Source organism: Lygodium microphyllum, chromosome 8, assembly GCF_053477565.2.
Source record: "Lygodium microphyllum isolate KBCC chromosome 8, Lygodium_microphyllum_v1.1.10, whole genome shotgun sequence".
Classification (NCBI taxonomy): Eukaryota; Viridiplantae; Streptophyta; class Polypodiopsida; order Schizaeales; family Lygodiaceae; genus Lygodium; species Lygodium microphyllum.
Window position 1 is genome coordinate 67,015,905 of NC_141142.1, and position 26,444 is coordinate 67,042,348.

At 40.4% G+C, this 26,444-nt stretch overlaps 1 protein-coding gene across 4 annotated transcripts; it reads right to left on the reverse strand.

Annotated features, from left to right (window-relative positions):
• Positions 1-15,183: 15,183 nt before the first annotated feature.
• FBL17 (RNI-like superfamily protein) lies at positions 15,184-25,416 on the reverse strand. Of its 4 annotated transcripts, none has more exons than XR_015691624.1 (12): positions 24,252-25,415; positions 23,608-23,880; positions 23,371-23,472; positions 23,135-23,279; positions 17,348-17,565; positions 17,133-17,237; positions 16,932-17,029; positions 16,628-16,845; positions 16,406-16,472; positions 16,084-16,169; positions 15,677-15,997; positions 15,185-15,553 (listed from the first exon to the last, which is right to left on the reverse strand). XR_015691624.1 is itself a non-coding variant. In XM_087683058.1 (12 exons), exons 2-12 carry the CDS (start codon positions 24,914-24,916, stop codon positions 15,890-15,892), a joined length of 2,085 nt encoding a protein of 694 aa, XP_087539184.1. In that variant the 5' UTR covers positions 24,917-25,057; positions 25,142-25,415; the 3' UTR covers positions 15,185-15,889. The 4 variants fall into 4 exon arrangements, 2 of the variants coding, with proteins under 2 accessions (XP_087539185.1, XP_087539184.1); XR_015691625.1 differs by having other exon boundaries at positions 15,672-15,997; XM_087683058.1 differs by having other exon boundaries at positions 15,185-15,997; positions 24,252-25,057; positions 25,142-25,415.
• Positions 25,417-26,444: the final 1,028 nt, after the last annotated feature.

Genomic DNA, 26,444 nt, shown 5'->3' on the forward strand with positions numbered 1-26,444 from the left:
CACCTTTAAGTGGGAGGTTGTTGAGGATTAAAGGCCTCTTGTGCCTAGCCACCCACATTTTTGCCATACTCAATGCCTACATACATGTACTTTGGGGTGGCTCTGTCACTTTGTTATTTGTTCTTACTATAACAATAGAACAAAAAAGGGATATCACACACATTGTGTCTATTAGAGTTCCCACATACAGTCTTGCTCTCTCTTCTTACTCCAACTTTTGTAGCTCTACTTGCTTCTTCCACTTATGCTCTCATTCTTGTTCAACCCTTCCACCTTTTAGGATATATTCTGAAAAGTGATCACTATACTTGCACATTTATCACTAGGGTAACTAAAAATATTTTATATATATACATATATACATACATACATACATACATACATACATACATACATATGGTGATTGTTATTTGGTTGCATAGTTTGTACCACATCTACCAACCGAGCTACCAATTGATTTTTCCTTTCAAGTGGGTGATCGATCCTTTCAAACTAGTAGTCCCTTTGCAATTTTAGTATCTAAAGCGCCTGAGGTCATTGCAATTGTAGCATTTTATTTTTGGGCATTCTACATTTAAGTGGCCCACTACATCACAAGTGTAGCATTGGTGATTCCCTTCAATTTCTACGACAATGTAAACATGACCATCTTGTGAGGTAGAACTTGGACCACAATAATTTGCATTCCCTCTTAGAATGCAAGTGTTCCCACTACGATCTTTATTAATCTCTTTGACTAATGGCTTAGCTTGCACTAGGGCATCTTCTAAAGTTATCGGCCTTGTTGATTTCAAGACATGATTTTAAGAGGAAAATTCAAGCCTTGGCAAAACCTTACAATTTGTTGGATCATGGATCTTTCTGAGGCATAAATTTGAAGGGCAACAATCTTTGAATAATAGTGCTCTAGGGTTAAATCAAGTTGTTGTAGGCCAAATAATTCATTCATCTTCAATGTTTCAAAAGAGGGCAAAAGATATGATCTGCTTACTATAGCTTTTATCTCATCCATAGTCCTTGATCCCTTGAACACTACATTATCAAGGATCCATTGTTTCCACCAAAAATTAGCTTCATCAATAAGGTGTAAATGTGCTACCATAGATCTATTTGCTTCATTATTGTGACAGTGAAAAAATAGTCATCCATACTATCAATCCAAACTTTTGTATCCATCTCGATTTTATTACCATTACCATTGACGTCTAACACTTTTATCTACTTGAGAAGAAATTTCTTCTCTTGGAGTTTAGCTATGGTTATGACTTGACACTCCTGAGGTTACAGAATATTTTATCCTAAACTTTAAAGACAATATGCTATTAAGTTGAATAATTGATTCAATCACCCATAAGCACTCTCAATTCTAGCACTTGGATTCACTTTGCCAACTCATTTTTAAGTAGTATGTCCCTTTTCTTCCCTGAATTTAGGAAATCCCTTTCTCATGAGAAGTCTCATCAATTTCACTATCTCAATCAAACCCTCTTGGAAATGACCTAGACTACATTTTCCTAAGCAATATGAATGGATATTTAATTACTTTAATAAGTAAATAATAAAATAATTACCTCTTATGTTCTCAAGATTTTATTTTTGTAAAACCCTACACTTTGATAAAGATTTTCTTTGATACCACATGTGATGTACTCACCTCTTACAAGTAGGCTAGAGAAGGTGACATTTAGTAGTCACTCAGATACCTCTCCATGAGTAGCATAGGATACATGGACTTAGTTGGATAGCCTTTGAGTCTATCTCACAATGAAATTGTTTACTGCAAAGCAAAGAAAGCAAAAAAAGTGGCATCAAGATGAAAAGCGCAAGGTGGAAAAAAGGAAAATGTGCCTCACAAGAGAACAGCCCGAAAAAAATATAAAAGCATGGGAACAATCGCCAAGAGTCCAAGGCACAACTATGGAAGCTGCAAAAAAGCCAAGAGCAAGAAGGCGTACCTTTAAATATAAAGGTGCAGCCAAAATCTTTGTAAAAGAGCACCAAGCTCCCTTCTATGCAATTTGTAACCATGGACAGGCGGTAGGACTAAGCTAGGAAGTTAGGGAAAAGGAAAAAAGGGCCTAAGCCACGGTCGGCCATGTAAAAAAGGAGATAAGGGGATGACCACCCAAAAGGGATTTAGGGTCTTGTATATAAAGTTGAAAAGTAAAGGGAAAGCTCATTCTTGGCGTGTAGCAAAAAGCTTCTTCTCTTCTCTTGTCTTCTTGCTCGTGCTTGAGTGAGAGTGTAAGGGAGTGTGAGAGAGTGAGGGAGTGAGTGTGTGAAAGTGAGAGATCAAAGGAGAAGAAGCTCCCCATCTCCTCTCTTCATCTTCTTCTCTTCTCTTCTCTTCTCTTCTCTTGTCTCGTGCGGCTATAGAGGATGGAGCTTTACGAAGAGGGATTGAGGTTGCTTGAGCTTGCTTCAAGGATCATGGAGCTATTGGTGTGCAAGAAAGAGGTGGTACTCGATCGAGCATCAAGGTAAGCTCACTACACCCCATAGGTAAGGATAGTGCATTGGCTATGTGAGAGGTAGCCATTGTTGCTCGGCTTAAAACGCTTGACCAATAAGCAGTCCGTAGGTCTCGGGAGTTGAGCTAGAGAGCTCCCTTCATTTTGGTTCCATTGCCGGGACTAATGGATTTGAGCCTTGAGCGCCGCGCGCTTTGAATTGAGCATGGACGTAGGGTTTCATCCCCGAACCGATGCTTGAGGTAGATAGGAGATTTAGGTAGTTTAATGTCACTAAATTGATTGCTTATTATGAATTCTCTATTTAATGAATTTATGTCAATAAATTAATGACTCACTTTTCTTTAAGTGTTGATGATGATCTAGCATGGCCATGAGACCATTTAGAGACCAATATTCCTAGTGCATCACTTAATGGGGTGATCAGAGCACTGTGATGGGGATATCTGGTACATGCAGTACAAGTTATGAAGGGGAAAAGAAGTGTCTACCAAGTGTAAGAGTGTACACAAGAACCAAGAAGTTACACATAAATGAAGATGGATTAAGTTCTAAGAAGAGGAAGTGCGTTAGCATTGTGTATATGTATTTATATGTGCATTTGGGGTCGCCTGGGAACATTTACTTGTGTGTAATGAGCATTGCATTCATTTGGGGTCATCCTCTCCCTTACAAGTCAAGGTTTAAGGTATTTTCTTTCATTAAGAAAGACAAGAGAGGTAATTCTCTCACTAAGAAAGACGAGAGACCTGATTATCTGGAAGTGAGGAGAGAAGTGATTTTCTCTTTCTAAGGTCTAAAAAGACACAAGCTTTTGTGTGGAAGTCAATCTTAAGGTTGAGTCCCAAGGCAATTTAATGAACTCTCCTTAAGGTGGTTGCATGGACCACAAGTTAAGAGTACAGTTTGAGAAGCTGTTATTTTCAAAAAAGACATGGTGAATCCATTTTTAAAATATCTTGTGATAGAAAGATGATCTCTAAAACCGGGTCATGTGGGTTATCGGAAACATTGAGATCTATAACTTTCATGTTGGATGTTTTTTCATCCAAACAACACATAGAGAGATATCTCGAAATTAGTGCTCCATAGTAGGTCCTGGAACAACCACATCTTGCATGAAGATCAACTCAAGACTCTCTCCAAAAAGACAAGCTTTTGAAAGCCTACAAAAGAGGAGGCTCTCCTTGGGTGTGAGAGAGGAAAAAGGAAGCATCACTTTGCATGCATCCAAGAGGAGAAGAGAAGGTGCAAGTGTTGCAGAAGCTCTGCTAAAATCAAGTTTCAAGAGGAGAAAAGAAGGTACAAGTGCTGCCAAAGCTCTACTAAAATCAAGCGCCAAGAGGAGAGTCCTACACATATTGTGTAGGAGAGAAGAAGACTCAAAAATTATCAAAAGGTGTCAACTTCCAAGTTGTGCAAGTGTTAGCCGGTTGTTTACCGTGCAAGGAACCATGGTCTTGTTTCCAAGATCTACAAGTAAGAACTAGCTTATGTGTAACGAAGGACCTTGCTCCTTGTCAATAATATAACTCCACAAGGGGGGAGACTGGCCCATCTTCCAATCCCTAGTGTGTTGCCAAATTCTCTACCTCTCTCTCTCTCTATAAGAACCACTTACTTGCTAAACCTAAAAATGAGCGGACTTCATGCACATTTTTGGGTATAGGTCATATATTAATAGCTTCAATTTTACATGGATCAACTTATATTCTTTTAGCATATACAATATGACCTAAATATTCAATTTCTATTTGAAAGAAATTACTCTTTTCTAGGTTAGCAAAAAGATGATTTTGTTTTAGTAAACTACAAACTAAAGATAAATTATTTTCATGTTCTCTTTCAGTTTTACTAAACACAATGATATCATCAAAAAGACAATAATATAATGTTAAAAACATAGAGAGATTCGATTCATCACTCTACTAAAAGTTAGTAAGGTCCGAATGGCATTACTAAAAAGTCATAATGTGGCCAAATTGGATCCTAAAAGCAATTTTATAAATTTCAATCGTAGCCATATGTACTTGATGATAACTAGACTTAAGATCAATCTTGCTAAACACAATAGCACCTTGCAATTTGTCTAAGAGATCATCCACACGAGAAATTGGATATCGATTTTTAACAGTAATTTTGTTTAGAGCTCTGTAGTCTATGCATATTCGATAGGTTTGATTCTTTTTCTTTATTAAAAGAACGGGAGCTCCAAAAGGTGAATTGTTAGGCCATATTAATTTTCTATTTAATATTTCTTCAACTTGTTTTTGGATATTTTTTTTGTTCTACTTGATTATAGCAATATGGAGCTTTATAGAGAGGTTGACTTCTAAGCAAAATGTCAATTTGATGATCCACGAGTCGTGATGGAGGAAGTTGAAGAGACAAATCAAAAGAATAACAATCAAAAATTTTATTAATAAAATTTTGATGTCTTATAATCAACTTAGCATTAGTAGCTTCAACTTCATTAATCAATACGAGAAAAGCTTTAAATTATTTTCGAATGGTACACTTTGCCTAAGTATGACTAATTAATGGGTATAGGTCAGTACCTATTAGTCCTTCAAGAAAAAGAGTTTTACCTTGATGTTGAATATGCATCGAATGTGTATCATAATCAATATTAGGATTAAATTGATATTACCAAAGCATACCTAAACTTACATCGACAAATTATAACGGTGCTACTATAAATTTTCGTTTTTCTCTAAGAGGTTTAATGCAAATTTCTAATCCATGTACTTCTTTAGTTCCATTATATCGTTGCCCTAGAAATGCTGCCTTAATTTTATAGGTGGACGAAATAGTTTTAAGTTGTAATTTTTTCACTGCCTTTTTTTAATATCATGTGTACTTCCGTCATCATACAAAACAATCATTTTATAATTATGGATTTTACATCTCATTTTTAATAAAGCATGAATAGAAATGTTACCAGTACGTTCATCAATGTCGTTAGAGTTTTCTCCTAAGCGCAACTTCATCAAAATCTAGCATTGCTTCAAGGTCTTCAATTGCTTCTTCAGCTCCAAGATAATTTAGATATACATTAGCTTTTTTCCAATCACGAGTATTGTCCATAGAGCAATGACCCACAATATGGCTAGAGCGATTACACTTATAACAAATTATATTAATTGGAATTTGTATTTGAGACACTTGGATTAATATTTTTAGGTTCAAATAATTTACGTAGAGTAGAAGAAGGTAGATGAGAAATCTTGGGATTATAATTTAAAGTAGGCTAGCTAACATTATTATAAAAGTTTCTCATCCAAGGTCAGCAATTAAGACTATTCTTTTCAAATTTGGAAGCACAAAAAGAATTAAACTAAGAATTGTTACTACCCATATTATTTCCCATGGAAGCTAGAAGTTGTCACCGATCTTTAGTTTGTTTCTTTTCGGTATCATGACAAAGAGATAGACTCGTCCAATGTGTTGGGTTTAAACATATTGACTTCAGCTTGGAAAAAGGGAATAATTCTAGATATGTACTTCCTTTTAAAAGTTGATTTGGCTAACAAGCTCGACCATTTGAAGTTGCAATAAAGTATTCCAAAATCTTTCAGTGTACTAAGGAATGGTCTCTTGCTCCCGTTAGTGCATAAAGATATCCCATTCTTGTTGCATAGTGAAGCTCGAATTGGGTAGGAAGAAAATTAGTGAGAACCTTGTTAGGAATGCTTCCCACGTAAGAGGACGATCAATGCTCCTACATGTGAGATCCCACCATAAATAAGCTTTGTTGATAAAATAGTGTGAAGCACACTCGATTTTATCATTTTTAGCATAACTTTAGTTATCAAATTAGCATAACTTTCGTTGTCAAAATATGATTCAAATTGACTTAACGAAGAGAAAAACTTACGACCATCTTTAATACCATCATAAGTATTAAATTAAAGGTGTGTTTGCTTATATTCACCTCTTTGCAATTGGATTGTGCTTTGAGGGTGGCATTGATAGTGTGGACCATAGCATCATTGTTGAGAAATAGACAAATGATGTATGCTCCAAGAAAAGTTGTCTTGAATCCCATATGCACAGTGAGGAAAGTGAAACAACTCAAAGTCTATAAAGCATTGTACTTGACTATGAAATGAATAGAATGTCATGATGCTTTGTACTTTCAGTTAAGTGTAGTGTCATTGTCGATCTTAAACAAGATTGTGTTTATGAGTCCAAGCTAATCTATCTTGGAACCTAATTCACTTATGTAACAGATTGTCTCTACTTGTTCATGTCATTATGAGTTTGGTCTCCATCTTTCAACCACCATAGCTCGTGTCATGCTCTAGATCCGCAACTTGTAACATGGTATCAGAGCCCAGTCGGGCATGAAGCTAATTCTCCAGCTTCATTTCACTCTTACCTAGCTCAAATCAACTCAGGACAAGTCTAGAACCCCAGTTCCTACTACTTCTCAATGCCCTACTTGGCAGCCATAGCCAAACTGCACCTACCTTCAGTTGAGCATTCAGATCTCACCATATAGGTTGTGTCATCTCTTGCTTCCTTCACCAAATTTACTCCTTAGCTTAAGGCGCTCCCTATTATCACATTGGACGGTGACATTACCATCTACAGAAGACGGCATTGCCTGATCTTCAAAAACGGCGCAATCTGCAACAATGTAATGATTCGTACAGCTATGCTCATGATACACAGTGCATTTCTCGCAGCCACCATAGGGCTTTTGTAGCCCATGAGATAAGCTTCATTTCCATGTAAAAAGTTTTAAGAATGATCATGTGTAGTCCACATAGAGCAAAAAACCAAGCTGCTGCAAAAACCCTAGAACTAGAAGCCATAGCCATTTTCATCAAGCTCATAAATCTCTTCTCTCTCAGGTCACTCAAGTGTTTGATAGTCTGATCTAAGTCTTCAACCAATTCCCAGCATTTTAAATCAGTAAGAAGGGGATAAATCAATCACAACAAACTACAAACAAAGTATCTCTTGATATTATTCTTCACTACCAATGCTTATGTTTGTTGACACATCAAATCAACTCAATTTGGCTAGTTCTAAAAGTCCTTTGTACTGATTTACTACTATAACTTTGGGGCAGACCTTGCTGAACGTCAAGGCAATACTCTTGAATTTTAGAATAGCATCTTGAAATTGCTTCCATTGCTTAGTGGTTCATCTACAAAAGCCTTGTTAATCAAATTTCCTGTAAACATCTTTACAAAAGGATAGACACTTCCCGAGTATTCTTGTGGTAAGACCTCCTTTAAAAAAATAGCTGAGCTTGAGCAAATAGCTAAATTCAATGGTGAAGGATTTCATGCCTGGAAGGAGAAGACCATGTATCACCTAATGCGAAAGGACTTGTGGGACCTGTTTGAAGATGATGCAGATAGCAAGGGGGAAGATGATGAAGACACGTTCGTTGAAGAAGACCTGCTCAAAACCAAAGAATGGAAGAAAATGAATAACAAGGCACTAGGCATCATTGCCTGGGGACTAAGTGATGATGTACTACATCATATATATGGCATTAGAAATGCTAGAACCGCTTGGGAGGAACTTGACAGAATGTTTACCCAAGCAAAGAACTCAAAGGTAAAACTACTCATGCAGTTTTATAAACTAGATATCAAAGATAGTGCTTCTATGACCACGCACATTAACAAGTTCAAGAGCCTAAAAACCTAGCTTACAACTCTTAAGAAGAATATTGATGAAGATGAAGCAATAACCGTACTGCTTGCAAGTGTAAACAAGGATCCATATGAGAACCTTATGTCCACTCTAAGTAATGTTTCGAGTCTCTCACTCAAAGATATTGAGCACTCACTGCTTGATGGAGAAAGCAAATTTAAAAGCAAAGATGTAAAATAGACCAGCTCAAGGGAAAACCTCTTATACACTAGAGGAGCTACTGGACCAAGGTAAGAGGTCAAGGATTCAACACCGACAACAGGCGTAGGATGACATGTCAGTATTGTGGTAAAACTGGCCATATTGTCAGTGAATGCTTCCACAAGAAAAGAGCACAACAGATGTAGAATGACCATCACCAAAGTCAATTTATGAATGAAAAAGAAGAAAAAGATACTTCCACTACCATCAATAAATCTGACAGGTTGCTCTAAGGAATTTGTTCCCATAGTGGATCTCTATGTTTCCCTTAGTGGATTTGATTTGTAAAACCCTTGCCAAAGATGTAAAGTTTCAAGCTTTAACTTGACTAGGCTGCCTATGAGCTAGTCTTCCAGGCCATGTTATCATGTAGGGGAGGCAAAAGCCAGCAAGTGTAGGGACTCATCATTTGAGGGGGGGTGTTGAGAAATAGACAAATGATGTATGCTCCAAGAAGAGTTGTCATGAATCCCACATGCACAATGAGGAGAGTGGAACAACTCAAAGTCTATAAAGCATTGTACTTGACTATGAAATGAATAGAATGTCGTGATGCTTTGTACTTTCAGTTAAGTGTAGTGTCATTGTCGATCTTACACAAGATTGTGTTTATGAGTCCAAGCTAATCTATCTTGGAACCTAATTTACGTATGTAACAATTTCTCTACTTGTTCATGTCATTATGAGTTTGGTCTCCATCTTTCAACCACCATAGCTTGTGTCATGCTCTAGATTCGCAGCTTTTAACAATCATTGACGGCAAAAGAAATTTGGAATGACATATGCTTGAGAGATTGCAAGTCTTTCTCCAATTAGGCTCGATTTTGACGCTCTTATTCTAATTGCATGGCCAATAAATCCATGTGTTGCTGCATAGTTGGTTCAAAAAGCAGCAATGTGGAATCAAAATTTGCAATGCTAGATGGTCCTTCACAAGATATGATGATTATGGGCAGCTTGATGAAAACAACTTATTAATCAAGATGCCTTGAAATTAAAACACGCTTTGCCCATGGTAATAAAATTTTAGTGTGTAAGAACCAAAATAAAGAGGGTCTTCTTGGTAAAATGATAAGACAAAATAGGCAAGAAAGATTGGAATTTTTTATGGTAGTTTGATGAAGTTTCGTAGTCCCCTTAGAGTGATCGTGCAGGAATCACCTCTTAAAAGCTAGAAGTCGATAATGATTTGGGCTGATTCAAGAAGTCAACAAATGGCTTGGAGTAAAAGAACCTAAATTTGAGTAAGTAAGCCAAGATTAAGCCAAGCTTATAGCCTTTGGTTAAAACTTGATTTTTAGGACAAGAATATGATGATCAATTGTTGCCGTCAACCAAAAAAATGTCCTCCCCCCATGAAATTCAAATTGATGCTATTAAGCTTCTTAAAGCTTAATCAAGCTTAATGATAAAGCCTAGTTAACTCGTATAAACCGTTGTGTCATCACAGACTCTCAAAATAATGATGCCATGAGAGAGGGGGTTGAATTTTTCAATCTTGGCCTGAACTGCAAAATTTATTGGCAATGATATAGACGTTTAGGGTTTTGAAGCCTTGGGAATCTAGCTGTGCAATCCATTTGAGCTAAGATAGACTGTAGAATCCGATTGCTCTAGAGAGTCCGCCTTCACACAAGATGATAGGCTATTGGAAGCCCCAAATGTAAGGTGAGTTCTAATACCATCGTTGCTCAAATTGGATGTAGACTTGCACCGCGTAGTAAACCAAAGAAGCTCTCCCTTACTCTCTTTTCTTATAAAAATTGAAAGCGCAACTCATAAAACTCAAAATATAATCAAAGAATATTAAAGTAAATTTGAGTAACACACTATTGGGGGTGCAATTTTCCCCCATGCATAGATTGGGCATCACCTCCATGCCGTATTTATAATATTAAAGTGAATCTTGCTTTGCCCAAAGATAAGCCCTTTACAATCACTCTTTTGGCAAAAGAGTTTTCAGTTAACTAAATCGATGGTTTGCACAACTCACAACTATTGAGAGCCATAAAGTATTTCTAAAATATCTTTAGTATATCTTCTAAAAATTTCTAGTATCAATAAATATTTACAAAGAGGATGTACACACACCTTACAATAAATAGTGATACATTTATTTAAATAATTTAATGAAGAAGTCCTTGGAATAAATTACACTTTTGTCACATATATCCAATTTAACTTGCTCTACGCATCAGCTATTAAAAATTCAAAAAATCATGTTAGAAAAATAATTAACTGAATAAATGTAAGCCATAATAAATCAACTAATCATTGGAATTTGATTAAATAATCAAATCATGTAGATATTAACACTTGAGATATGAATATTGTGGCATCACCCACGTACTGCTTCACTTATGTTCACACATGTAACTCTCATGCATGGAAAGGATAGGCATCCCCATCAACCTTCCACCCAAGATAAAAAATAATTCGCTCTTAGGAACATGCCCCGCATCAACGGAGAACCATTCAAGGCACTCATCCTATCAACATGCACACAAGGGAGAACCATTGAGAAGGCACTTATCCCCTTGTGTAGGTGCCACCTGGCAACAACAAGCGGGTGATTTGAATGTGGCCAATGCATGTTTGCCACATCAATAAAGATAGGGAAATAAGGAATAATGTGTGGTGTCATTCTCAATACATCATATTGCTGCTTGTAATGAGAATCATGTAATTATATGATGAGGAGCGATTAATACATACCACATCACCATAGAATGTGGTATCATCATCGCGTCTCGATTCTGATGATCATGAGGAATTCAAGATTGGGTGAAGAACTCACATAGAGATCTGTAGAATCAAGTGCGACAAGGTGAGCAAGGCACTTCAGAGTAAGTGAGAAGTGCAATAAAAAGAATTAGTGGTTGTGGCATGGAATATCCAAGGCAGACTGCTCCACCGCATTTTTTTTTTCTAAGAAGCTTTCCCATATGACTACAGAAGACTAGGACAGCTTGTTCGTGCTTGAAAAGTCGCTTCTTGGAGAGATGATCTACTTGGTGCTTTTGCATGGAGGATTGGAGGTAGGAACTCCGAATCCAATCCTCATTGAGCTAAGCCGGGTTTTCTATTTAGAATGGGAGGGATTCCTAAGGAAGAAAGCAATCTTCAACAACAATCCAAAGACTCCGGACTACAAATCCTAGATGTGTAATTGCCTAAAAGCCAAAGGTAAGCTTGTATGGAGTGAGGCATGTAGCCACTTTGAATGAAGTGTTGGGTGTAGGGGTGACTGGGACATTGGCCAAGCTATTGGCATACATCGCATCTTTGGAAAATTTGACAAACATCTCTATGCATATAGTAGACCACCATAGTCTTGCTTGTTGGATCTTTTGGATGGTAACATTGGTAGCAAAGTAACCTCCAACAATGCCCTAGTGAGCTTTTTCCATGAGTGCATCCTTTTCCATGCGAACCACACACTGTAGTATTTTGAATAGTATTGTGTGGTAGAGCTAGCCTAGAATGGATTCAAAAAACCGACTTCAAAGAGCTAGTCATTTGTATTGGTCCTTCGGAAGGTGATTTGGGACTTGTCCTGAGTTTAGGAAGACAAACAATTCTTCATACCATGTCTAGGGAGGATTGGGTGGAGATGCAAGTGGAGAAGGGGTATTCTAAGCACACTAAAGTCATCCAAGAAGACCTGCATGAAATTAGTTAGGTAGGGCTTAAATATTTTCTACATATCTCACTAAAAAGGAGGGGCATTCTTCAGCCCGAGCCACATTAATGTATAGACATACACACCTCGAGCTATAATGAAAGTAGTTTTATCTTGATCCTTTGGAGCAAGCCTTTAACATGGTTGTAACCACTCAATCCATCTAGAAATGAGTTCATCTCGTGACCCATAACCTCATCAAGAATGTTGTCAAGGTATGGAGTAGGGAACGAATCCGGGATTGTTCCAGTTATTCAGTTTCATGTAATCTACATAGTATCTTAGCTGTTTATTTCTCTTGAAAACAATGACAATGGGCAAGATCCACTCTATTCGATCCAAAGTAGGTGATGAAGCCAACTCAAAGAAGTCGGTCCAACTCTTCTTTCACTAGCTTTGCCATGTGGGGATCCATTCGATATTTTTGCATGCGAACTGGCACTACATTCGGTCTGAGAGAAAAATGATTTAGAAAGATTTGGATTTTATTATGACCTCAACATATAGTTAGCCACAATCACAATCCCAATTGTAACTAAATTGTGCTTGCTGTAACCAGGGCCATCTATGCAAGAGGTGGTAACCCTCACCTACATGCTCCATGTTGAGATGATGCCAAGTGGACCCACTCTTTGTTGGTTTTCCATTCGGGGCTGGCTCCCAGTTCATCAATCCAAAATCTCTGCAAGTGGTTTCTCTAATGATGTTGACTCTAGATCCACAATCCAACATGACATTGTTGATGATCTGGTTCTAGAATCGAAGAGAGATGACCGGAATGGTAGGGTCAGATAGTGTTCCTAAAGAGACAAGCTCATGTTGTACCTTGCAAACTTCTTCTTCCAATGCAAATGTAGTTAGTGTTGCTACTTCGACCTCTAGTAGAATGAGTCAATCTGGGTGGATTATCGTCATTAGTAAGTGGCCTTTAAACGCAAGGACCAAATTCAATCAATCTCCTAGGGGAATGGTATTGGACACTAAACCCCATGAAGTTTGGGTATCTAATTCGTTCAAAATTGCCTATGCTGAGGTTGAAGCCTTGGCTTGGTGAGCAAGCTAGTTCCCTTCCACCTTCGCAAGGTTGGTAGAGCTAGGAGTTGACTACAAACGCAACATTGTGACCAGTACTCCAATGGTTGTTTCTTGTCTTGGATATGATGTCAAACCCTGAACAAGTGGTAGTCTCTATTGCGGTGCCGATGTTCCTACAATCCCTTTTGCATTGAATGTGGAGGCCACCTCAATAAATCTCCTAAGGAAATGGTAATGAAAATTGCATCCCATGAAGTTTGGATATCTAATTCATTCGCTCGAAATCGCATATGTTGAGGTTGAAGCCTCAACTTGGTGAATGGTTCTCTTATGCACTCACGAGGTTGGTAAAGCCAAGAGTCAGCTACAAATGCGACATTGCAACTAGTATTCCATTGATTGCTTCCCTTCTTGGATGTGTAGGTGTCAACATCAATACCGTTGATAGTAGTCTCTATGCTATGGTAACAATGTTCCTACCATCCCTTCTGCACCTACAAGTTTGGAATTCGGTATGGTCATTGGCTTTTGTAGATCTCTAAGTGCTGCTACACTTTTGCCATCCACACCACTACTTGGTGATGGAACTTCTCTTGTTCAACCTAGGAGACTCTTGTGGACTTGTCATCTTTGCCTTTTGCCTTCTTACCTGATCGGGTAACCACATTGACCTTCAGCTCACGAAGCTCTTTGATTTTCTACATACATCGAGTGCAACATTTCGCCATTAGGTTGGGCATGCTAAGGACATTCGTCCTTTCAAGACTTTGGATTGAGTTGTTTAGCTCTGGAGTGTGGTAGTACTTTTTTTTAGCCTACACAATTGTTCTAGCTTGTGGGCAATGATTCAATCCGATCTAACTAGAACCACGAATGGAATGTTGTTTAGGCATCATTAAACATTGCCTGGTTGTTTTCTGTTACAAGCCAATCCACTGTCATTTTCCACACTAATGACTCAAATACGGCCACCTTGTGGCTGGGATCCACTTGGGCAACAAAGTTGACCATGTATGCCACTTTGAATTGCATAAGAAAGGCATCCAATTCCTCTTCTAGTGAGCTAGCAAACTTTGAAAACTGAACCCATGCATGAGCAACCATCCAAGTAATAACTAGGATACTACACGTTGCAATGGGTAAAACCACTACCAATTAGCTAACGCAAACAATTCCCTACGAGCTTTAACAGTGCAACACAGGCAAGTGTTGGACTGGGTTAGACATCTTGAGGTCTAGGAATGGAGCATGAGTGCTATTTGTTGGGCTACAGAGTGGATCGTTCCACTCAAAAATCGTCATCGCTAAGAAATGAAGTTTCCTTGGGAGACGGGATCCAACACCGCTGTTGACACCCAACCCAAATCTCCATGAGAACACAAACTAGACATCCTCTAACAAACCTTGCAATCGCATGCACATGTAGACTAATGCGCATGGGAAAGATCAGTGTAGTTGTCATGTGTAATCAGGTCCAAATTCTGACAGTGATCGCTAAGTGCAAAGTAGTTGCATCAAGTCTACAAGCTAGCAAAGCTTTATCATTGCTCATCCATGCTCATTTTATGAACAGTATTTTGTTTGATAAAAATCAGCCAATTTACAATATTATACTTATAGAAGGGGTTTTCTAATTAGCCTTTTTTTTTAAAGCCTATAATTTCCTTCAAAAGTAAGGTCATTTAATTATTGTAGAATAAGTGAGTAGGTCGTCTTTTAATATCCCTTTGACATGTGATAAATAGCGTTTCTTATCCATGCATCCCTCAAGCATGAGAAGTCCTTTAATGACTTAATCCGTGGTAGATTTGAGGTGCATTGTGTTGTCCTTAAGCTCTAAGACTATCTCTCCCATGTTACTAATCAAGACGATGTTTTTTAATCTATCCCCTACGAATGGTAGCATTTAAGTAAAAGGTCAATTTCACTTTTGGCTTCAAGCCTTTCCTAACAATGTTACATACCTTCTCACACTTTCAATCGTTACATTCGGCTATAGTATACTCGTTGCCAGAACCAGCATTGGAGCCTGGAGGCAGTTTCATCACATCTGGAAGACAGATGCATGGAAGGCATTACAAAATTCTTTTAGCTCAGCTACATCCACCATCCACAATTGACTCGAGAATAGTGTAATTTGCAACATTAGCACACGTAAACCACATTGTAGTGCTTCAAATTCTTTTCCAGCGACCTCAACATGGCAATCTGTATTCAATATAAGATAAGCGAAACTTTTTCGGCAATAAAAAACATGGTAGTCGACCCATCATCAAGTCCTAAGCGCTTGTACCCAAAGGCTGAATAACGGCGACAGTTCTGCTTCTTCAAGAACAGCAGCGACCCAAGCCTACATCACGCTGAAGTTGAACTATAAAGACTTATATTGCTGGTTTACCAGTTAGAGGATTTTATTCTGCTGTTTGTTTGACTCTAGTTCCTTTGTCCTGTAGGTTCTTTTTGGATGCCTCGCCTGGTTCATCTCGAGCTGGAAACGCCATGAACAAGGAAAGGTTGGACATAGGGAACTTTATTATTCGGAAGAATTGTGCAGGTATTTGCAATCTTTGAAAATTGTAATTCCAAGATCAGAGTTGTTTATTGACCTTACACTGGAAATAGTCCAGTAAGAGTAAGTATGTTCACTCGTCTTGGCTAACGTTCCAAGTCAAACAATGGATGATGAGATGCACACTAGCCCTCGAAAAAATGGGTTGGAAAAGACCGAAGGTTATTTTCAAGCCAGTGTAGTGTTGGATGGTGCGGAGCCTTCTCACACTTCTCGGGCTTTAAGAAATTTCCAAAGAGCACCCCTTTTGCCCATTCAAGAGACTTTACTATTAGTGATTCGAGGTGCATACACTCGCTTCGAGCCATCGCCTTGTCTCCATACAGATGATGGGAACTCATGGTCGAAAAGGGCCTGCTCCACCTGCAAATTTCAAGAAGCCAAATTTGGCATTTCAATGCCTCCATACTGCCTGACAAGGATTGCCTTCTGAGAACACCGCAAGTTACCTGGCATTGAACCTCCTGAAGCAAGATCTCTTCACATTTGCCCACGTACACGTCTTTAAGAGATGGGCAGATGAGTTGCAACCCTTCTGTAACAAAGACATTAGATTCAGGTTAACGGATAAGAACTGTCTTAAGTTGCCTAAGCGAGGCAACCCAACAGAAGAACAGCCCACCTTCCTCCCGTTACATTTCCAATATAAGAAGGCCAAAAACTCCGGACTTCCCACAGTAAAGCAAGCAGATCCATTAATGTGAATTGTGTATACATCACTACATAAAATCGCTGAGTTTGTTGAAATGAAGGTTGCTGAGAGGCACAAACCAGGCTTTAGATTTGAGCATCCCGTCAAATTGAGGTCCACGAGTTCTGGACATTCCAACTTCAGCACCTAAACGAATAGGGCATAGAATACACTCATTAAGTTGAAGCAAAGTGCTACTCCCAAATGATTGTGCATGCGTTTATTTAGTCACAACAGTGCACTAACCCCGCATAATGATGCCCATTCATTGGTAGCATGAGACAAATCAATCATTAACCAACCTGGAGGCCAGAACAACCCCAAAGGCTGAGCTTTTTAAGGTGCAAATGACGCAGACTCAACACGCCAATGCAACAGTGTTTTGTGTGACTTGGAGAGTCGGCTTGATCATTATCTCCACTCTTAAGACCTCTTTCGGAGGAATCACAGCCAACCATGACCCTCCCACAGTCCAGAAGCTGAAGCAAAGGAAGCTTGGCAACTGCCAGCTCAAGCCCGCCTGCAAACAAACACTCACGAACCAACGTCACATTGTGAATCTCAAGACTTCTTGTGTCATGTCAAATAAACCTGGTACCATCTCACCTTGAGAAACCTTTGGACAAAGAGCAACTAGAAGTTTGGAGAGACTCTGAGAGAATGATTTACAGATGAGTTCAAGTCCCATGTCAGTTATGTTTGATCTGCAAACCATGAGTTTTTTTGCCTCAGTTGAAGAAATCATAGAGTCTTTCATATTAGAAGAATCAGGAGTCTTATTAATGAAAGAGGCAAGTCTTTTGATACCCGCTCAAATCAAGGAGCTCAAGATTCTGGCAATGAGTGGTAATGGCGGCCACGGAATTGTCTGTTATGCCTGAGCCGAATGTGAAAGAAAGCATGCGTAGAGACCTATACAAGAATGTAAAATAGCACAAAATTCTGTAACATGGCACAAAAGTCTGTGAAAAGTCCAAAAAAGAGCTTGCTTGAGACGGAGATAGCATTGGAAGGTTGCCTACTTGAGCCCGGAACTCAAAACAGCAGACACAACACGATCCTGCAACCAAGGAGAAGCAATATGGAGCCGTTCCAGTCCCCGCGCAGTGTTTCCAAGGTTCCTCATGATGACAGCTAGATTGTCCGTGTGCTCATTGTCAGTTTTTACACCCACATCTGACATTCCTTGAGATGGCAAAAAATCCAGACAAAGCTCTGAGAGAGCTGGACAGTTCAAGAACTGACATGCATAAAAAACTAAGCATCAGTATGATGGCATAAGGAATGCTACCCTTTTGTAATTAAGAAACAAAGAAGGGAATGAAGCAGATAAAAGCAACGATTTTTCTTTACTTCTTGATCGGGTCCAAAACAAATTGATGTCCGTCCGAAGCCCTTAGATGCCGTTATAAGGTCGAGGTTCTTCTCAAAAGAGCAAAGGCTTTGTTCTCATTCCCCAAAACTTGACATTAAGCGGGACTTCTGAGTAATTGTCGTACTCTACTAAAACCCATTCTAGTCTTATCACGACGCAAAAATTCAGTTAAAATCTGCTATTTACTTTCCCAATCTACCTTATGCTGGTCCAATACATCATGTGACCCTTATTTAGCTTATACCTTGAACGACAGATTTAGCTATTCAGGGTGTAAGCCATTATGGCCTATTTCCAACCAAATCAGAAATTTCAATAGCTGAGCCTTTCAATCTTTTGCTTTTATTAGCAACTCCAAATAATTAAGTTCAATGTATCAAGGAATACCTGATTCTGCCAGGCTATTCCGAAAAGACCCGACATAATGGGTGCGACATTACCAACATTAACTATTTGTAGGAGCACCTGCAATCCATCTACATACGATACATGCCCCCTACGTTACCAACATATCGATAACATGCAAATGAGGTTGAGACAGCATGCTTTCTCCTTTGGTGTCTTAACCCTAGTTCACAACATATTTGGAACAGACATCTGCTCCCAAGAGATAGAATGCCAAACATCTTGGTTACTCTATCACTCCAAAAAGGCGCTAAACAATCGCCAAACATTTTCTGGAGCAGAGATGTCATCCCAAGAGGTAAAGAACCAAACGCCTTTGTTACGGCATAACTCCAAATAAACCTTAGATAACCTTTCGATTCAAACCCATTCATGACAATAAGAAGGAAAAAAGAAGCAACAAGCAGACGATGGCCTGTTTCAGGACTGGTTGTCAAACCCCGTCATATGCAAAGGGTAAGGAGACATTTTCCATATCTGTTGAGAACTGTATACAAGACAGTTATTTCCAACTGGATATAAAGATAGTTGATATCAGTTGACCTCATGCACCCTATGTTCTCAAACCCAAAACTATCTGAATAACGACCATCTCTCGAGAATAAATTCAGACACCTCACAAAACTGCTTTTGTCGGATATCATCAACACCGCATGACAATAATTGTGGACTCCTCACAGTTATTGCCAATTGGGAAACATAGTTGATGGCCTTGTGCGGAACTGTATTATTAAGCCCAAAGCAATAGGTGCGGACACTTAACTGCTTGTGAGGTCTCTGGACATATTAATGAACATGCTATAGTATAGAATCAAGTCCCATTTCAGTATGGTAGACCTTTAACTTTAAATATCTCTCCTACCAATTGCATATCGATTTGCCTGAGAGGTGCCTTTGTAACTTCTGCAAAAATAAGTAAAGCAGCCCTTATTTTATTGACCGTTTTAAGGCTGAAACTTGTATGAACAAGTCCATTAACCTAGTAAAAAGCTACAATCTTCATGTTAAAGAAGGAAACTACAATCTTCATGTTAAAGAAGCCCTGTCCAGACTTTACGAGCTCAGCCATAGAGCGTAATAGAGCATCCCATTCCGCCTAAGCTCCTACCGTAGAGAGAAGAAAACCCAGAGGAGATAATACAGAAATACTAGGCGAAGCAGGAGACCAGCCCTATTGTGAAATTTGATTTCAAGTAAATGAGGAGGGCAGATTTAGGAAGTCACTCCCGAGTCCCATTATGCACCGTACGGCTGATCATACGAACAGCTGAAAACATTATTACAAAGTAGTTGGACTTTTAAGATGTGGAACAGTGGAAGCTTATCAAAAGTCAACAAAGTTCAAGAAAGCAAGGGGAGACACTTGAAACTGGTCACGACTACCAAAATAGCATTACCCCATTTTGGAATGGAAGGCAACACGATAGCTTGAAAGCCTTCATTTATTACCAAAAGAAAGATGACCTCTACGACCTCATCCAAGAATTATCCAACTTGGATTTCTAACTGTAACTGAAAACACTTCCTCCAAGAGTTTATTTGACCTCAGCTAAACTTTCGAAGGCATAGCGCCGCCACCACCTGTGCCTCGAGTTCTCCTGAAAATTTGTAACTTACATTTCTTGATTTCATTTCGCAACCAAGGCATCAAATAAATCCACAATCCTGAGCAGGTTCACAAGAAACTCATTGAGAGCCGGAGTCAAGGCCTTTTCCTTGCACTCCGGACGATGTAATATTAGACATACCAATAGCTTTGGAACAGAGCTTATTCTTAATTGTCGGCACGCCCTGCCAGCTTTTGAAGGGAACAGCACCATCTGCAGAGTAATGCGTATGTAGCTATATCTATTACACATTTAAGCTACTAATTTAGAGAAGAAAAAGGCCAACCTTGTGCACTAGCCGATCTAATAGCCTTCTCTTTCTCGTAAATGTATGGCCTTAAGTTTTCTCACCGTTTAACCACCCCTGACTACATTATAATCAACATCAGTAGCCTATAGGTAATACCCCTTCCCTTACCTATGATCTTTAACCAGTACTATTTTTGAGCTCATCAAAACTTATCCTGCCAAATGAAATGAGCAAAATAGAAGTAGGAAGCCATCTAATGCTATTCTAATTCAATTTGTATGTCAGGAGGGAGGCACAAACTAGTGAATAGTTGGAAGTATGCTAGCCCCTGGGCGCATAGTGGATAGAGAAAGACAGGGAGTGAGAGAATATGGAAGGATCATCACTATAACATGTGATCACTCCAGGGCTGAACCCAAGAGAATGGCTAGGCCAATGTGAGCGACAATTTATAGAATTCCTATGCGGAGAGTCGTGATGGCTGCATCATGGAGACACATCTACTTCGCTAGGAGATTCATCCAATATGAGGAATCGCTAATCAGAGTGTTTAAGCACCCCGAGGAAATCTAACTTCGTGCATGGATTATCGAGGCATGGTGAACTCAAACGAGAGAGAGAGAGAGGCATCACTAACGTGTGTATAGTAAAAAGTGCAACGCAAATGCGGGACTGATAGAAAAGCAACTTAACAATGATCATACAAGAGTCAAAACAGGGAGGCACCGTGATGTCCTCTCACAACAGGAAGGCACTAAGAAAAGAGCCTAGCCAAGCTTAAGCAGCAACATATCGAAATACTGTTGGAGTGCTGCCTCAAATCAACTCAAATGGGGTACAACTGAAGTCCCAAATATAGAGGGTTGTATATAAGCTATTGCATGCGCAACTTTAGTGTACAATTGAGAAAAGGATATAGAAAATCACATTCAAAAAATCCAAGTATATATGAGCTATTGCATTCCCCACTTTAGTGTGCTAGCAAAATTGAGAAAAGAATCAAGAAAATCACAGTTTAGAAAGAACGGTAGCGTAGCATTCAAAATTCTTGGAACAACTACTTCAAGAACTCCTTTGGAGTAGCATTCAATCGGTAACGCTCCTGTCTAATGCTCAATAAATGCAAAGCAACAAAAATTACGATAATTATTCGAAAATCCAAACGCTTCCAATGTCGCTTCTTTTTAGTCTCTCCTACGAGAATTCTTGCTCGGTTGAAGAGAGCCTGCTAGACCCTCCAGCATCAAGCTTCTCATCGACAACTGAAACATACATTGATTGTTTCTATTTAATTCTCTAGAGAGTTTTTGCCTCTTGCCAAAAGAAATTCTTCTTCTTCTCTTCTTCTTCTGTTGCTTCTTTTTCTCATCGCCCTTGGTAGCACAATTACCTGTGCTTATTGCATGTTTCATAAAAAGCTCACTTAGTATAAAACTCATCGCCGATGTAGCTGCTGGCATGAGCCCTATTATCATGGTGATCGCAATCTTCAATCTCTATGGAAGAATGGTGATTAGAGTGAGCTATTGGACAAGCATTTGTTTGGCATGTAGACACTTCAACAAAGATTTTAAGTTTTGGGAAATCATTATACATGAAAATCTTTTTTTTCCATCATAGCTGGCTATCATTGCTTTAAGCGAAGTTCTTCTTTCATCAACTTAGCTCATTTTGGCAGTCGCTTGAGGGGCATAAGATTAAGGTGTGAGACTCTCGTTGGGAGCATAGCCATCATAGCCTTAATTCTCATTACAAAAATCATGTGCATATTAATCATAATCTCATCGTTTCTTTGATTGAATGAGTTGACTAACTCTTTACTAATTGTCCCTTTCTCCCTCCCACTGTTGATGAAGTGTCGCTTTCTCCCTCCCACTAGTGATGAAATTGCAATAAAATTTGTAAAACCCTCGAGCAGTATGTCAACATGCATACGAGTACGATTATGCAATGCAAAAAGAACCTGATGTTTCCCTGCACTATTCTATACAAGCTTGTCTGCGCTTTACGCGTAACGCTTACATGATTGCACAAAGAATTGTGTGCAATTGACCGAGTACAAGACAAAACGTAACATATGTCCGTGTGACAATGTTAACCTACATATACATAACTGCTAAGGTGTAAGGGCTTTTGTATACATTACAAGCTAACGAATTGTGTGCAACTAATGGATTTTCTAACAACATGACTAACCATAGCAGTTGCAGTCCCAGATATCAGCGCCACACCCTAACCTTCATACACGTACCTGCTTAGCTTTAATAGCTTGTGTCAATACTCGCCCTTGCCACCGAAGACCACCAACGATAAATTATCCAAGTTTTGATGGTTGCTTCTCTAGAAGCACATCTGAGAGCGCGATAGACCATTGAGGAATAAGTAGTCAATGTTCTCTTGTCAACGCAAGTAGCAATGACGACAAAATACTAGTTCTCTCGCATTAATTCTCTAGCACATCACTTCGACGACTTCAATAACACTAGTTAAGATTGTTTCTCACTTCGACAACCTTGCGTGCATGAATAAAGCCACGTAATATCAGTTCTCTAGCGCATTCAAGCTCGATCTCTGATTCAGTCACGATAGCTTGTGTGTCTTTTCTGCAAGCTTGCTTGGAAAAATAGAACTCACTTAACAACAGTAGCACATGTCGACCTTCCGATGACCACCTTGTCGATAACGAATTCGATCATTCCAGACTCTGGCAAAATACCCAACAATGATCCTCAATTGTTGCTAATTGAGTTCCTTCTCCGTCTCTTGAGAAGTTTAGACCAGTCTCGCAAAACATGGTGAAGACATCGGTTATCGTCTAGTTCCCAATCGATAACAGTGCCACAAGAGTTTGGAGACCTTTGATGGCAACGTCCAGCTTGGCTACCGACATCCCATTAGGCACTTGGGGCTTAACCAGAAATCTTCCCGAGTAAGAACAACTGTTTGAACAATCATGATTTCAAGCACTAGAGCAATCTACCGAACCATCCATTTCATTATCACGATGCTTAAGAATAGACTGCTGCTCCGTGGCTATTTTGTACGACATTAGAGCAAATGAAACTAGTGGGAGCTAATCATACAAACGTCCTAATTAGATCTTTGCTCATATTTAAGAGGAAACATTAATTCGCGCACAGCATACTCTTCACAGGAGGAGTTGAAATGCTACCATGTATTTAAGTTGATCACATCCTGTCAGCCAGAGAGTCTGAAGGCGCGTACTGCTCAGTTCCACTTCCAAGATCTTCCTACATCCCTCAATCTTCACGCTAGTCAGCAGGGAGCAATGCCTTAACAAGGCCTTTAATCCCTCCCTGTGGAAAATATAACGCTTTTAGAGCACTCTATCCGGATTACGCACAATGCAGGCGAGAAACGTATGAAAGTGATAGGTTCGAGATATACCCGGATACAGTAGTTGAGCCCCCTGTTTTCAGTGCAACTTCGAATGAGGATAGTTGAGGACTCAAAATGGCAATGAACTGTAGCATAGGATCGCTCAACTGGCTGCCATCAATTTCGTCCGTCAGAAGTTGAAATAGGACGGGAGTCTAATGCAGAAGCCTTGAAAGTTACAGAAAGGTTACAGTTTTGTTCCATTTCCCGGGATGCACAAAGAACGAACCAGTTAAAATGACGGACCTGAAGACGTTCAGTGTAAGCCGTTTGAGGTTGGGGCACTTTCTCAGAATTAAGGGAAGATAATCACTTTGAGATGGATGACCATAAGAGTCGGATACAGAGAGATTGGCTGCCCGTACTGCGGCCCAAACATACTCCGCACATTGGCTCCATCGCCGGCACACATTGCTTGCAGATACAAGATCTGGAGGAGAGAGCCGGGAAAAGATGTGTACCATGCAGGCGACCGGCATTCCCTGCTCCTGCCGTGCACCAATTTCAAGAGCGTAGCTGCTGTTTCGATAGAAACCGTAGATCGTTAGAGTGATGAGCATGACACTGAACGAGAAGAGTTTAGTACTGCACGAGAGCAAAAGTAGAGGTTTCTCATGGATTCGCGATATACTTATTGATGAAGTGAACCGCGAAAAGCCGATCCCCGAAACAAAGGTCCTTCCGTGTCTTAGACAGCAGGTCAAGTAACTCAAGCAAACTTAACGTTGCAGTATAGACTAACAGAATATGACATAGCACGCAGCCTAAGGTAGAACGAAGAAGCTTGGAGGCTGAAGACACGCACGATACACCTTTTGATAAGCTCTATAACCCTACCACAGACGGAATGAGGGTGGCAAGAGGAAGAGAGCGAATGCAATGGTCTTCACCTATCGGCAGAAGCGTAATCGGCATCTGCTGATGCCTCCACACTTGCTGAAACTACCATTAAGGCGCGCCTATACCGCTCGTTGGAGGAGCAAGAAGATGTAGGAGTGGAAGACAAAGGCTGCTGCTGAGCGCCGAGGCAGATACTTAAAGACTGTCGGTGGAAACGTGTCGGAGCGGAAGCACTGCTCTCCTTTCTTCTCTTGTGGCACCGATCCATCATTCCCTGCGGTGTGCAGGGAGCAAGGCTGCCGCTGGAGTGCGCAACCGGCGTCTTTTCTTCTTGTGCCAGGGAGACAGCATGCTGTTCTGCCGGACGGCGCTTGGGCTGGGCCTTCTCGGGCGTCGAAGCGGGGGTAGGTTCGTCGGGGCAGACGTGGCCTCGCTTCGGCTGGCCGCACCTGCCACAGTTGTATGATCCCCGCCTCCTGCCTTTGCTGGTGGCGGAAGGAGGAGGAAGCACAGCAGCCGGAGGACCAGGAGGCGCGGCGAAAAGACAGCGGCGGTGGCGAGGAGGCGGGTGAGCTCGAGCATCGTTGAGCGGCGCTGGAGATCCAGAAGACGACGAGTCGAGGAGGTGATCATGGGAAGAAGGAAGGAGAAATCGGTCGACGTCGAGGTCGAGGTCAAGTTCTGCGTCGATGGGAGGGGAGAGGGGAGAATCCATGAGTGAGGGAGAAGAAACACGTTTTGGTCGTTCTGGTTCTCAGAAGCTCTGAAGATATGCCACAGAAAAGACAGCTTCGCCGGACGGACACTGCAAACGTCAGCTGTAGGAGGGAGCTACGGCTTCGCCATAGCCACTGACCTGTCAAGAGCTTCGACGAGGCAGAAGATGAGTACTGCCTCTCCCGTTCACATAAGAAAAGAGGGAAAGCTGTGGACCACGGACCTGTCAAGAGCTTCGATGAGGCAGAAGATGAGTGCCTCGTCCGTTCACAGAAGAGAGGAGAGAGGAGGAGCGGACTTCGAAAAAAAAGCTCCCCCTCAGAAGGAGGCTATGGCGCTTGCAGGCGCTCCTACAGAGAGTCGAAGGTGACGAAGAAGATGGACCCCTAATTTTGGCGGGAGATTTGGCGGGAAACCGGAGCAGTCTTGAACTGCCCTCGCACTCAAACTCGCCACTATCTTTAGCGGCACCTCGGAACGCGTATCCACCCGTTTATTTGGCGGCACTTTTAGCGTCTCAAAGTGCAAAAAGCGCCCCTACATAATCTGACGTGGAAAACCACCAGCATGATGGGCACAGCACTTATATTGTTTTGCTCGATCTGAGTCAACGTGGCATAAGCTTATTTGCGCGAAAGTAGCTTGAGCCTCGCCCGCCAACGCACCATTCCAATTATTTCAAACTGAGACTTGCTTCCATGTAACGGTAAGTCATTGCAAATGGACTCTAGAGTGCGTTCATACACAATCACTCACGATTTTATTCCATTTCCTTGAAAGACCGCACACATGACCAACTATTGTCATGCCCTAGGTCACCATGGTACCTTGCTTGTGTGTTGTGGAATATTCTATAGCATCAGGTGTAATCAAACTCTCCGTGATTATTACTGTGGGGAGAGTATGTGTTGACCCCACTAACTATGGTAGGGTAGCAATGATTAGACAAGTGGCAAACTTGCATGTGTTGCTTTTTACAAAAGCAATTTCTACGGTGCCTACTCTCCAATAATCGTGCTCATCTAGTGGTTTGCCAAGTGCTTTTAGCCCACATCTACCCAAATTTTCACTCTCTTATGCATTTATTGAGCTATTGGGCAATGCCACGATCCTGAAGCATAGCAGGCATCAAGGCACCACCTTCATGAACTTGCTAACTCAATTCTTGGTGCTCTGCTTCTTGGTATGAACTAAAGAAGGGTGTTTAGTTTGTTGGAGCATGTACTTTCTCCAAACTCTTCTCACCATGCACCCTTGGGAATGCATTCTTCTACTCAACTTAATGAAATCCCCCTTATTCTTGTCAAAATCTTTCCCACATAACGATTTGCCTTTCATTTCTTCAATAGATCTACCCACCTAGTGATTCCTTTTTTCAATACGAACTTACATTAGCTTGTCTCAGACCATTTGATGGACTTTCATGTCTTCTTCCAACTTTGAAGTCTAAGTCTATTAGCAAGACATCCACCCATCCAAGATTTCCCCATTTCCCTTTGCTTGATTTGGCATTGACCATCCAGTTG